The 13,154-nt window shown below is 39.1% G+C and overlaps 2 protein-coding genes across 3 annotated transcripts in view; both read right to left on the bottom strand.

Annotated features, from left to right (window-relative positions):
- Nucleotides 1-893: 893 nt before the first annotated feature.
- Nucleotides 894-6,851, bottom strand: gnb5a (guanine nucleotide binding protein (G protein), beta 5a). The gene is made up of 11 exons (XM_028005128.1): nt 6,483-6,851; nt 4,751-4,887; nt 4,572-4,613; nt 3,908-3,984; nt 3,695-3,827; nt 2,697-2,840; nt 2,515-2,606; nt 2,368-2,416; nt 2,200-2,296; nt 1,931-2,097; nt 894-1,831 (listed from the first exon to the last, which is right to left on the bottom strand). The coding sequence occupies exons 1-11, from the start codon at nt 6,616-6,618 to the stop codon at nt 1,820-1,822; spliced, it is 1,086 nt and encodes a 361-aa protein (XP_027860929.1). The 5' UTR covers nt 6,619-6,851; the 3' UTR covers nt 894-1,819.
- A 680-nt stretch (nt 6,852-7,531) lies between these two features.
- myo5c (myosin VC) overlaps nt 7,532-13,154 on the bottom strand; it is a 29,511-nt gene continuing 23,888 nt past the window's right edge. For both annotated transcript variants that reach the window (XM_028002925.1, XM_028002932.1), the window contains exon 40: nt 7,532-8,285. In XM_028002925.1, coding sequence (XP_027858726.1) covers nt 8,133-8,285 — 153 coding nt within the window. In that variant the 3' untranslated portion in view covers nt 7,532-8,132. The remainder of the gene's footprint in view (nt 8,286-13,154) is intronic.

Genomic DNA, 13,154 nt, shown 5'->3' with positions numbered 1-13,154 from the left:
TCATGTTCACTGTAGCCTGACAAATATTAGTCAGTCACCAAACACCGTTTTCCAACATGTTGTGTGTATGTACAATTTTTTATTGCTGATATAAAATTATGGAAGCTAGCTGATAGCAGAACACAAAAAAATTAGACTTTATTTTAAAAATTTGTGTATGCTTTCCAATAAAATGTATTGGATGAAAGATATTTATATTTCCATTGGCTATTTTTTGTAGTTAAGGTGGTTTGTTGGTCTAAGATAATAAGTACTAGCATTTGTATCAAAAGCCTTAAAATATTTCCCTATGATTATGAGATGTAACTTTGGCAAATAAAGGAAAATATGTCCAAGTCCATATTTGAAAATTCCAAATTCTGACTATTAATGGAACTCACTATTTCTTGTTAAAATAAGTATGATCTTAGGTTTTACCATTCTTTGCTATTTCATAGACTACTTTTGTATGGAGGACCAAAACTGACATAATAAGAAATAAAAGCATAAACATATATTTAGTTTTTCCTTGTCCTTACACATGAGTTTCCGTCAAGAAATGTATAATTTTCTTTTTCATTCCCCTAAAGTTTTACAGATTTTTTTTTTAAGGTACGAAATGGTGCCCCCTAGTGTCGTACAGTTTGTACTAATTGTGCGTTCACACCAGATAGACATTTAGTACCTATTGTGGCCAATTATTTTTTGCTTTATTTTGTTTCCTGTTCTTTTTTCTTTATATTTCTTTCATAGTTTGCTGTAATGAAATGTTGTGCTACTCAAATAAGTAATATGTACCAGTAGGATCTTACTTAGAGTCATTACTTTGTGCATAAAAAGAAACTTTTTTTTTAAAAATCGTATTTTAGTCAAACAAATCCCTGTGACATATAGCGAAGTGATAGACACATAAAGATATTCAAAACTTGGTTTATTAGATTTATAATATTCTGAATAACAGTCCCTTTTATATCTGTACACTAAACTACAGCAAAAATAATTACAGTGAATATGAAATTACAGCCATCGCGCAGTTGCTTGGGAAGGAGTGCATTCTTGCAATCTTTCTTAAATGTAACATAGAAGTACTTGGATTAGAAGCTGGAGTGCTTGAAAAAAAAGAAAGAAAGTGGTTTTTTATGAATATTTATGCTGGGAAGCTGTCTTGAAGCACTGAACAACATACAATAAAAAAAGCCTGGTTTATTATTGCAAAATTACAAAATCAAAATTATAAACTGTAATCATAAATGTAATTTATTTACTTCAGTTTAGATTTGGAAGGCTGTTAAAAATATGTGGTTTTTCACAAGTTTTACTTGTTGTATTTTACGTCACTTTTCACTACTGTCCATTGGGTATTTTAAATATTTTTTTTTAAATTAAGTATTAAATAATATTAATTATTTTCTCCAATTCTAGCCCTGCAGGGAGAGATTCTACTCTCCTCCTTCCCTGTCAGATTTTTTTGGTTTTCCTCCTCAGGCTGCATCTTTCATTATCACCAGTGAAGAAAACAAATAAATATAGTCCTTTATGTGGGCACACACAATACAATACTTTATTGTGTCACTTCTACCCCACGCCAATGCAAGTCTCTACCATTCATATTTTCTGTAACATATTAAATATTTCTGTGCTATTTTCATATTGTAATGTAAGCGTGCCAGTTAGTTTAACATCTCAGAAATATTTAAATCTACCCTGACCAGAAGACAAGATTATATACAATTCTATTGATATGCCCTATGTACAACCAAAACCGAGGTTCTATCTCGCTGATTGTACGCTAGCAAACAGAAACGTCTTTGTGCCTTCAGTAGTTTCCACTGGAGCGTGTTTAGGCCCAAATCTGGAACAAAAACAGAAACAAAACAGCAGGTATAGTCGATGAAAGTTGGTAAAGAGTGCAGAAATGATCAACTAGAGCGAAACCTGGCATCCTTCATACCCGGAGAGTGTGATCCCAGGATCCTGTGCAGAAGGCCGTCCCATCGGGGGAGACGCGCAGAGTGCTGACCCGGTTTTCATGTCCAAACAGAATGGAGACCCGAGTTCCTTTCAAAACGTCCCACACGTTTATGGTGTAGTCGTTATATCCGCCAAACAGTAGCCGACCTTAAAAGGTCATACACAGACACAAACGTATTTTGTGGTTTCTGGAAGCAGTAACTGCAGGCAGTGCAGATGACATCAGAATCTGGAGCAAGAAATTTATACCACTGAGTGAGAAATCAACACTGGAGACCCCAAAGATGATGCTCTCCTTGGAATAAATGGCAACTTCTCTGTCGGCCCTCAAGTCGTACAGGCGGCACTGAAACAAAACGGGGGAATTTTTGAGGCAAAAATAAACCACTTTACATATTTTTATAGTGATGTACTTACTGTGGCATCATCTGAACCAGATGCAAAAGCATCTCCACTTGGATAGTATCTATTTTAAAACAAGGGGAGAAAATTATAAAACTATAAAGCTTTTTTAACAGTGAAAATCAAACAATAAAATGAGCCTGGATTAAGACAGTTACATACCGCACGCTATTTATGTCAGATTCATGAGTTTCAAATGACTGAATGCACTGTCCTGAACGCATGTCCCACACATTAGCCTTCTTATCACAGCCCTGCCATGAGAGTCGAGGTATAATTGAACAAAAACAAGCTTTCAAAGTGTTAACAAGCTGCAAACAGAGTGGTGCGGAGGCAGTCCTCACCCCTGAAACAAACGTGTTTCCAGTCTCAGATGGAGCCAGGTCCAGACAGAGCACGTCTGCAGCGTGGCCATGGAAACTCTGCAGCAGCTGCCCGCTTTCCACATCCCATAATGCACATGTCCCGTCCCCGCTGGACGTCAGGATCTTCAACACAAGCAGACAAGAGGAAGAAGAATTGTATTCACACCTATTGAGCCATTTCACATTTTCTACAACCATAAACTTGAATGTATTTTATTTATATGATTTATGTGATAGAACAACACAAACGAGTGCATAAGTATGAAAAGTGTTGCAAAACTGACAATGTGAAAAATACAGACCTGTTTATTTTTACATCACCAAATACAATCCATTTTTCTTCAGTTGGAGCCTAAAAAGCAAATGGTGTCCACTAAATAAACTAAATAGAAACTGAATTGAATTGAAGAGGCCCAGGTTAACTCTGGAGGGTCATAAGAGATTTGGTAAAGGGCAACTATTAGCCATGAACTCTAGAAATATGGCCTTTACAGAATGGCCTCTACACAACTGAAAACTGACATTCAAAGATGAACAAAAAAGAAAAGAGAATGAGAATGTGCAAACTCTTTAGTTTATAGATGTGCAAATACCCCAAAGACCTGCAGCTTTAATTGCAGCAAATGTTTATTAAGTATATATATATATATATACTCAAATGCATGCAACAATTTTCAGATATTTTTGCATGAGGTTATAAATATTGCAATCTTTTTCTTCCACTGCACATTTGTTGTACACCACAAATATAAAATCCCAATACAATGCTTCACCTTTGATGGCTGTAACATCACAAAATATAGAAACATTCATGAAATAAAAGTCCTTTTTGATGGTGCTGTTTAACATATGGCTGTTATTGCTTTGTGTTTGCTGTGAGAAACATCATGTGACCAGGACTGACGCTCCTGTGAATCATTAACAGAATTAGGACGTCATGTTGCTGTTTTTTTTTTTTTTTTTTTTTTTATTATCACCTGCATGTCTGAGTTGGTGAAGCTACAGGCAGACAGGTAATTCGTGTGCATCGCCACCGACTTCTTCTTCGCTGCCAAGTTCTCATTCTTGTCCAGGGACAGAGGATACACAGAGCATTTATTATCCAGGCCTCTGTGACAGAAAACAGGCCCAGTTCACCAAACAGTAAATGAGCAGCAGGTTTAGATTGCCGAGGGTTGTAGCAAACTCACCCACAAGCTACAGCGCAGCCAGATGGAGCGTAGGCGCAGGCCATCACCCAGGTGCAAGGCATTGTCACAGCGTGCTCCTAATGAACATCAAAACACAAAGCAGCGTGAGCGAGGCGTGGACTGGGATGAATCGCCATGCATGATGAAAACAGGACAGAGAGGAAGAGGATCGTGGATATAAGATGTAATTAACATCTTCCAAAATACATAAAGGAAGAATATTTCGGATTTAATGTAGACAAGTTTTAACTCTAGCTATTAAATGTTGTGTTTCCTTCCTTATTTGTTTTTATCTGTTATGTTATTTCCTTTCATATAAACAGAGATTTAATGTTTTTTATGTTTCTTTATTGAATCTGAGAAATATTGCAACAGGAGAATGATGTACTGCTCTGGTCCTGTTCGGTTTGTTCTTTGGATGTATTTACTGTTTCTTCATAAAGCTTATTTCAGATAACAATAGTCTACAGTAGAAAGTGTTTGAAGTCTGTTACTCCGTCTTTTCTCTCTTTCACATTCCTTGTTTTTTAAGCACATAGTGAACGATATGATGTCAGAGTCAGGCACCGAATTTATTTAAAAGTACAAGAAACTACAACTTTTTGTAGTAATATGAAAAAAAATAAACTCCTGCACCTAAATAAAGTGAGACTAAAAGCATTACCTTGTTAGTGGTGAAAGCATCCCATACAATCACTTTTCCATCCTGCATTAAAAGACAACAGACATTTAGAAACTGGAAAATCCATTCCTTCAACAAACAAGAAAAAAGTAAAGAATAAAAAACTGGTTTTAAAATGGGCAGCAGATAAAAATCTGCAGAGCAGGAGAAAGAAACCCGACCTGTGAGGAACTGACGATTCTCCGCTTGTCCTTGCACCAGTCCATGCACAGGACTTTGTTGCCATGTCCCTTCAGAGTCCTGCGGGTTTTCATGACGAACTGACCCAGGGCTTCCACTTTCTCTGCCACCTGGTGAACTGCACCGACACAGAGAGCGAGTTGTTACAAAAATATGAAACTTTTCACATTTAACATGTCACTGCATGAATGTTTGGAGCTGTCGCCCTGCAGGACGAAGAATCTCCATTATTTAGCTCCATCTGTCTTCCAGTGCTTCCCTGTTTCTGCTGAATTATAACCGCTTACAGCATGATGCTGCCACCACCGTGTTTCTCTATGGGCAAACTACATTAATCATATATATCTTGTGGTAAACTCCAAACAGAACTTCCTCTGGCTTTCTTATTTCCACACTTTTAGCATAAATTTGTGGATAAAACACTATGTATTGTGTTACACTTTGTGGTTGAAATGTAGCAAAATCTCAAGGAGAAAAAGTTCAAGAAGTGAGAACAATTTTACAAGAATTTGGATTAATGCTTCAGTTGTACTTGCAATATTAGGATATTAGTTATTAAACTATGGCATACTGAAAATAACCTTTGTTTCTGCTAAAGAGAAATTCAGAAGAGGATTTTACGATGCTGTATTGGAACCATAGCAGATAGAAAAAAGGGAGTAAATTTGCACCAAAAATACCCCTCAGAAACATTCATTAAAAAACAAGGATATTTTGGACTTTGAAAATTTGTTAGAAAATTTTCAGAAATTGTGAGATTAATCTCAGAATTTGTTTAGAAAATCATGGAAACTTCTGAATTTCAAAAATTTTAGATTTGTGAAACTCAAAAGTTTCTGTGTTTTTTGTAGAAAATGTCTGAGTTTTTTTTTTTTTTTTTTTTGCACATTTTTGACTAATCAAACTCGGAAATTTCCTAGTTTTTTCAAGTATTGTTTTTTGCTGAAATTTCCTTTTCCTCCCCCCCATCACATTAATACACTTAATTGCAAAAAGAGAATTTTGCTTTTTTTGGTCAGAATTCAGTTTTTTTTCCCCAGTCAAAATTCTGAATTTTATCTCAGAATTCTGACTTTAATATAATTATATATTACATAATATATAATTATATATTATACTATAATTTTACCTTTATTTCCTCACAGTTCTGACTTTAATCTGTGAATTCTGACTTTTCTCAAAATTCTGAGAAAAGTAAAATTAAATTTATGATTTTTTTTCAGAAGTCTGACTTTAATGCAGATGGTAACCATCTTCATTAACAGAAATGTAAATTGTGCAGGAGGAGGAATCACTTTCTAGCGTTAATATGTTGGATTTCAGTGTTTTTTTTTTATTTTTTTTTTAAGTATTCAAGGGGTCGAGGTTAAATTCAGAATTCTGAGATTAAAGTCAGATATTTATTTTTTATTTTAGAATTTTTCACCAGTGGCTCCAATCATCTTCAGTGCAGAATGAATGTGATAAACATATAGCAAAAACAGCATTTTATGTGTTTTGATGAGAGACCAGTGACATCAGCGATAAAAGCGATCGGGCAGCAAACATTTTGGTTCCTCATCAGCTCAATAATCTGTACCGACCCGTGAACAGAGCGTTAAAGAGCCGAACCGAGCGGCTACAATGATAGAAATGTCCCGTTTCCCCCCCCTGACGGTGAGTAGGCAGGATGGGAGACGAAAGCATGGAGGCCTCTCCATTTTCAGGACTCACGCTCGACGTCGTGCAGCTTCGCCCTCTCCTCCTCCAGCTTGGTCTTCAGCGTCTCCGACTCGGTTTTCAGGTGGGCCAGAGTCTCGTTCAGCTGAACCTCCTGTGTCGCCATTTCAGGGATTGGAGGGGATCTCATATATTTCCTTTGTGCGGGGAGCGACGGCCAGTGGAGAGGCTTACAGCGGCGGAGCTAACAGCTGATGCTGCTGTCATGACGTCAGCGGCAGAAGATGCTCCTTCAGAAAGAGGAAGAGGAGGAGGAGGAAGAGGAGCAGGAGGAGGATGTTGCTGTATCCCGGTGATGAGGCTGCATCCTCATCACCATCCAACCTCACTTTACTCCACTGCTGCTAAATAATTCATCCTCACTCTGCCAACATGACAGAGAAATAAAGCGATGCTCGTCTGGTCGGTTGGCAAGAGGATACACGGAGAATTTTACAAAATAAAATTGATAAAGCAGATTTTAAAAAAATAGTCTAATCAATTAAAAAAAACTGATGCTTTTTTTTAGTAGAAGCTGAAACCAGTTTAAAGCGTTTATAAATGCCACAGGTGTTTCATTTTCCCCTTTTCTTTTAGGATTTATATCTTGCCATATTCATCTCATTTTTAAAATTTGTTTTGCAAGTTGTTAACATGTTAGTTAATTAATTCGTGTTGGTTTCTTAGTTTACTCATTCATTCTGTTTGAACAATAACCTGCTCTATTCTGACTCATTCTTAAATAACATTTTGATGTTTTTCTCCACTTATATACTGTAATGTCTTTTTAAATGTTAAATACACATTATGTACACTTTTGGAAAAGTGATCAGACTCTTGTCATTCTTTTTTTAATTTTATACTCTTATTTCAGTGTTTGAATGTTTAAATAAAAATATTTACACATTGATTAGAACAACTCAGAGAAGCCTGAGAGTTTTTTTATAAGTGTTTTCTTATAACATGAAAATATAATTCTGCAAACAGTAATACAACTAAATTAACATGCTAGAAACAAAATATGTCTATTACTTTTTTAAGTAGTTAAAAGGAAAGCTGCTCAGTTTATCAAAGGGCTGCCAATTTAATACACCAAATCACTTCAATAGAAATTATTGTAAAAATAACACATCCTGATGATTCACTAAATAACATTTCCAATAAAACCATCAATGCCCACAATCCCTTTTTTAATGAAAAATAAACAGGAAACAAATGAACAGATATTTTCACCTCTTTCTCCACAATCACTTTGTTTAACCCAAAATAAACCAAAGAGAAGATCAGAAATGATTGTAGGTCATTTTAATTTGTATCTGGAAATACAGCAATAAAATAAGTTCTTTCCTTCAGTGGTGAATGATGCTAAAAATCTTAAACAATAAAATTAACTAAACACTTTCTAACACAAAAGACCAAGATTTACTTATAAATCTTGGTCACAATTTTGCATCGAGAGACTGCCTTATAGTAGTTTAAAAAGTCATTTAACATTTATTTACAGGAATATTTGAATGAAAAACTGTTCAGAACAAACACAAATTTAAAATTCTGCATCTTGCCCAGCATTTTGTCTTCCTACATTTGTTTTTTTTTAAAAAGTCTTATTTACAGTAAGGTGCAAGGTGAGCATAATTCAGTCGTGAGGAGTGAAAGGTTTACGGCTCAGATCCTGGTTAGGAACTCCAGATGAAGGCTGCTGGGAACCTGCAGAGACTCTAACGCTGTCGAAGACGGACAGAAAGGAAACGTCACCTGGAAGCGATAATCTGTGTCCAGCATCAGCTGCGTGGCGCCTTCGTATTCCTGAAGGAAGGACTGCAACAAAGACAAGAGGTCAAGCAACGGAACGAACTGAGTATGGAACTAAAACAATGCAGAAGTATCAACCAGATTAAAAATAAATACAAAGCTGTGCTACTCACATTGTACTTTGGGAATTAATACAAATATGCATTTTTTTCCCTTCCTTTCATCTGTGTTAGTATTACCATTATTATTTAGCTTCTCATGTTATCTCACTATCACTATCAGTTTAAAAAAAAAACGTATTTATTGTTATATAACAGAATATAAAAAATGCAATTATTATTATTACATTCTTCTAATTATTATTAAAAGTAATTATTTTGATTATGCATATCCAGTTGTTATTTACAGTTGTCAGTATCATTATTATTATTAATTATTATTATCCGTAGATTTTCTTGTCTTTTTATGAGTTAATTTATAACCATTTTGTCCATTTAATATAATGTATTTGTTGCCTCTATAGCATAATATATTTAACAGGCACATGAATATTATAACATGGTTTTAATGTTAACAGATGTTGGCAGGTATGATGTAGTAGAGATTCTGTTTCAAACTGAGTTTATACACCTCTGGAAAAAATTTAAAGTTTCTCTGATTTTACTCTTTATGTAAAATCCATACATGAACATTGATGGATCAGTAAAATGATCCATAAATGAACATTTATGGATCATTTTATGATGTTTTATGTTCAGTAAAATGAACATTTGAGTAATGTTCATTTTACTCAAACTATATGTTTGAGTAAAATGAACATTGTTCTTTTGTTCTGTGAATGACTGACAACATGTCTCTTAATTTTGTTTGTGAACGTATGTAAATAAGCAGTTAGATTTAGAAAACTGCACCAACGATTATCTTCTCATGGGTCTTAGCCCTGCTGGGGGCTCAGCACCCCTAAAGGTCAGATCCTAGAATCGCCCCTGCTCCCAACCACAACCCTCTGGGTCTCACTGTCATTGCCCACATGAGCGTTGAAACCCACCAGCAGAACAAGAAAGTCTCTAGGAGGGACACTCTCCAGCACCCCTCCAACAACTCAAAAAAAGTTGGCCAATATGAACTGCTGTCTGTCACATAAGTACAGACAACCGTCAGAACCCGTCCCCCCACAAGTAGGTGGAATGAAGCTGCCCTCTTCACTGGCGTAAACCCCAACATACAGGCAGAAAAGGTGAGAGGCAAAAAGTATGCCCACTCCTTCTCTGCGCTTCTCACCATGGTCAACTCAGCAAAGCCTGATCCAAAGTCCCCAAGTTCCGCTTCCTCAGTGGATATGCGATGGTGGGATTGAGGAAGTCTTCGAAGCACTCTGTCTGATCCAAGGTTCTCCATGACCTCTGTGAACTTCTCCCATGCCCGAGTTATGGCCTCAATGAGCACCCGAGCTTCATGTGTCATGTTCTGTGTTTTCTGTGTGTTAATTTCGAGTTTTCGGTGTCTCTGTGTCTCCGTGTTGTCCCGTTCTCCCCTCGATTACTCCCAGGTGTTTCTCGTTCCCTAATTACCCTGTGCGTATTTAGTGTCACCTGTGTCTCTGCGGGGTCCTCGTCTAATGTGTTCCGAGTCCTTCGTGTTCGCCATTCGTTTTAACGGTTGCTACCGGCGTCGAGCCCTGGCTTCTGCTCGGCTGAGCTGCCCGTTAGTTGGACTGTGTTTTCGTTATTAAAATCATTTATTCATCTTACCTGGGTCTACAGCATCTGCCTCACCACCTCTCACCACCAATTCTTGACAGAAGGACCCGACCAGACCGATCGGTGAGGCTCGCTTGTAATATGGATCCAGCAGGTTTAAGAAAAACCATAAAGGATTCTGTAGAGGAGGCGGCAAGACCATATTCAGCCCGTCAGCGCCTGAATATAGCCACGCGCATGGTCATTATGCTGGACTACTGGATCCCGCGACTTCCGCACCTGGGGCTGGCGGAGTTGCAGGAGGAGGCAGAGTGGGAGCGCCTGACGGCAGTTGCCGTTCTGAAAGGCAACACTCTGCCTCCCAAGCTGCACGGTCTCTCCGCCAGTCCAGCTCCATCATCTCTGGGACCAGCAACTCCAGCCGGCGTTCCAGAGACAGTTCCAGCCAGCGCATCAGAGCTCGCAGCCGCTGCGGTCTCCGCGCCACCGGAGCTTCCAGCGCCCGAGCCCGCAGCACCTCCGGAGCTTCCGCGGCCAGAGCCCCTAGCAGCCCGCGCTCCAGAGATTGCTCCAGCCGCTGTGGTGCCTGCGCATCCTGCCCCAGTAAGAGGGTCTGCTGCCCCATTTAGTGGGTTCTCTGCCCCAGTTAGTGGGTTCTCTGCTCCATCAGACTTTCCCAGTGTTCCTCCAGAGCCCCCCAGTGTTCCTTCAGAGCCCCTCAGTGTTCCCCCCGAAACCCCAACTCTCAGTGTTCCTCCCGAGACCCCGACCCTCAGTGTTCCTCCCGAGACCCCGACCCTCAGTGTTCCTCCGAGACCCCGACCCTCAGTGTTCCTCCCGAGACCCCGACCCTCAGTGTTCCTCCCGAGACCCCGACCCTCAGTGTTCCTCCGAGACCCCGACCCTCAGTGTTCCTCCGAGACCCCGACCCTCAGTGTTCCTCCGAGACCCCGACCCTCAGTGTTCCTCCCGAGACCCCGCCCCTCAGTGTTCTTGAGTCTCCGCCACTCAGTGTTCCTGAGTCTCCTCCCTTTAGTGCTCCTCCCGAGACCCTGCCTCTTAGTGCTCGTCGTTGCCGCCTCAGGGCGGCCCCAGAGACTCTTCGTCGCCACCTCCAGCGCTGCAGACCTATTATTATTCCTCCCAATTATCCCATTATAATTCCTCCCATATGTCCCATATTAAATCCTCCCAAATGTCCCATATTAAATCCTTCGAAAGGAATTAATATGGGACATTTGGAAGTACTTATAATGGGAAATTTGGGGAAAATCCTCCCAAATGTCCCATATTAATTCCTCCCAAATGTCCCAAATTAAATCCTCCGAAAGGAATTAATATGGGACATTTGGAAGGAATTATAATGGGAAATTTGGGGAAAATCCTCCCATATGTCCCATTATAATTCTTCCCAAATGTCCCATATTAATTCGTCCCAAATGTCCCGTATTAATTCCTCCCAAACATCCCGTATTAATTCCTAAAAAATGTCCCATATTAAATCCTCCCAAAGGAATTAATATGGGACATTTGGGAGGAATTATAATGGGAAATTTGGGCAAAATCCTCCCAAATGTCCCATATTAATTTCTCCCAAATGTCGCATATTATTTCTTCCCAAATGTCACATTATAATTCCTCCCAAATGTCCCAAATTAAATCCTCCCAAATGTTGCATATTATTTCTTCACCTATGTCCCATTATAATTCCTCAAAAATGTCCCATTATAATTCCTCAAAAATGTCCCATATTAAATCCTCCCAAAGGAATTAATATGGGACATTTGGAAGGAATTATAGTGGGGAAATTTGGGAAAATTCCTCCCAAATGTCCCATATTAATTTCTCCCAAATGTCGCTTATTATTTCTTCCCAAATGTCTCATTATAATTCCTCACAAATGTCCCGTATTAATTCCTCCCAAATGTCCCATATTAATTCCTCCCAAATGTCCCATTATAATTCCTCCTAAATGTCGATCTGATCTAGCGTTGCCCATAATAATCCTTGGACATGTCCCAGACTCCTTGACAATGGAGGCAGGGACATGTCCCACTCTGTGTGGGCCATGTTCCACCCACTTCCTCCAAAATGTGTCTAAAGCACTATCTTTGTTGTTGGTCAGTTGTCACTTTGAGCCCTACACTGTATTCATCCTGTCCTTCTGTGGCTTTTTCGTAGATGTAGATAAACCCATTGCTGCAAACGTCAGCTCCACAGTCGATATTCTCCAGTGATACCCGCTCATCCTCCGCCTTAAACACCAGTTCTCCACACACCAGATATGTATAAAAGGTACTGGTGTCAGAAGTAGTTTCCTGTCTCCGGCAAATGATGGAGGACAGATGATATAGCTGAGTTCCATTTTTTACAGGAACGTCAAGAACTGGGTCAGGTATCACAGGATGTCTGATATCGTCTGGACTGTCTGGCCATGGCAGAATCAGGGTCATCACATCAGTTTCATTAAAAAAGCAATCCCTCTTTTTGTTGGACTTGCAGGTGTCGCAACTTTCTGACATTCCACACCAATAATTCTCCAGAAGTGTTGATGTGGTGTCATTTTGTTGTTCCTTTGGCAGAGGAATGACAGGACCAAGGTTGCGAATAATTCGTGAACACGTCTGACATTGTTCACAGTACTCAGTTGTATACAGCTTAGAGTTGGTGTAGATGTCACACTGGGCCAGATAGTGCAACATGTAAAACAAAAGGACTCCTGGCTTGTCCTGATGTTTTACATCCTTAATCTTCAGAGTTTCAGCGAGTTCATTCTGAACAGCAAAGATTTCATGTGGAGGGAAGTCTCTTCCTGGATGGCACATTGCTGTAAAGAAGCACCTCGCAAACAATGGTGTCTCTGCAAAAAGTTCCGAAATCTCCTCAGGATACTGAGCCACAAACCTTCTGACAATAGTCAAGTTCACGATGCTTTGTGTTGTGGCATTCATCCAGCTGTTAAAAAAGGAGTTGGAGAATTTGCAAAAGTACATTCCTGGGTAAATATTTACATCAATGGCGTCTAAATCATCGGTGTCATTCTGATTTCCATCTTCAGAGTATTCTTCGTCAGAAGACGATTCCTCTGAAGAAGAAAACTTATACACTTCCCCAAAATCTGTCCACATATCCTCTGCATTTGGGCTTCCAGAACAAACTTCTTCATCCTTAGTGGAAGCATCAACGTCCTTAGCGTAAATGCTATCGTAATGGTCAGGGTCAATTTCAGTGTCAT

The sequence above is a fragment of the Xiphophorus couchianus genome, chromosome 2, assembly GCF_001444195.1.
Source record: "Xiphophorus couchianus chromosome 2, X_couchianus-1.0, whole genome shotgun sequence".
In the NCBI taxonomy this organism is placed as follows: domain Eukaryota; kingdom Metazoa; phylum Chordata; class Actinopteri; order Cyprinodontiformes; family Poeciliidae; genus Xiphophorus; species Xiphophorus couchianus.
The sequence above is the reverse complement of the archived record's forward strand: the minus strand, read 5'-3'. Positions and strand labels throughout refer to the sequence as shown.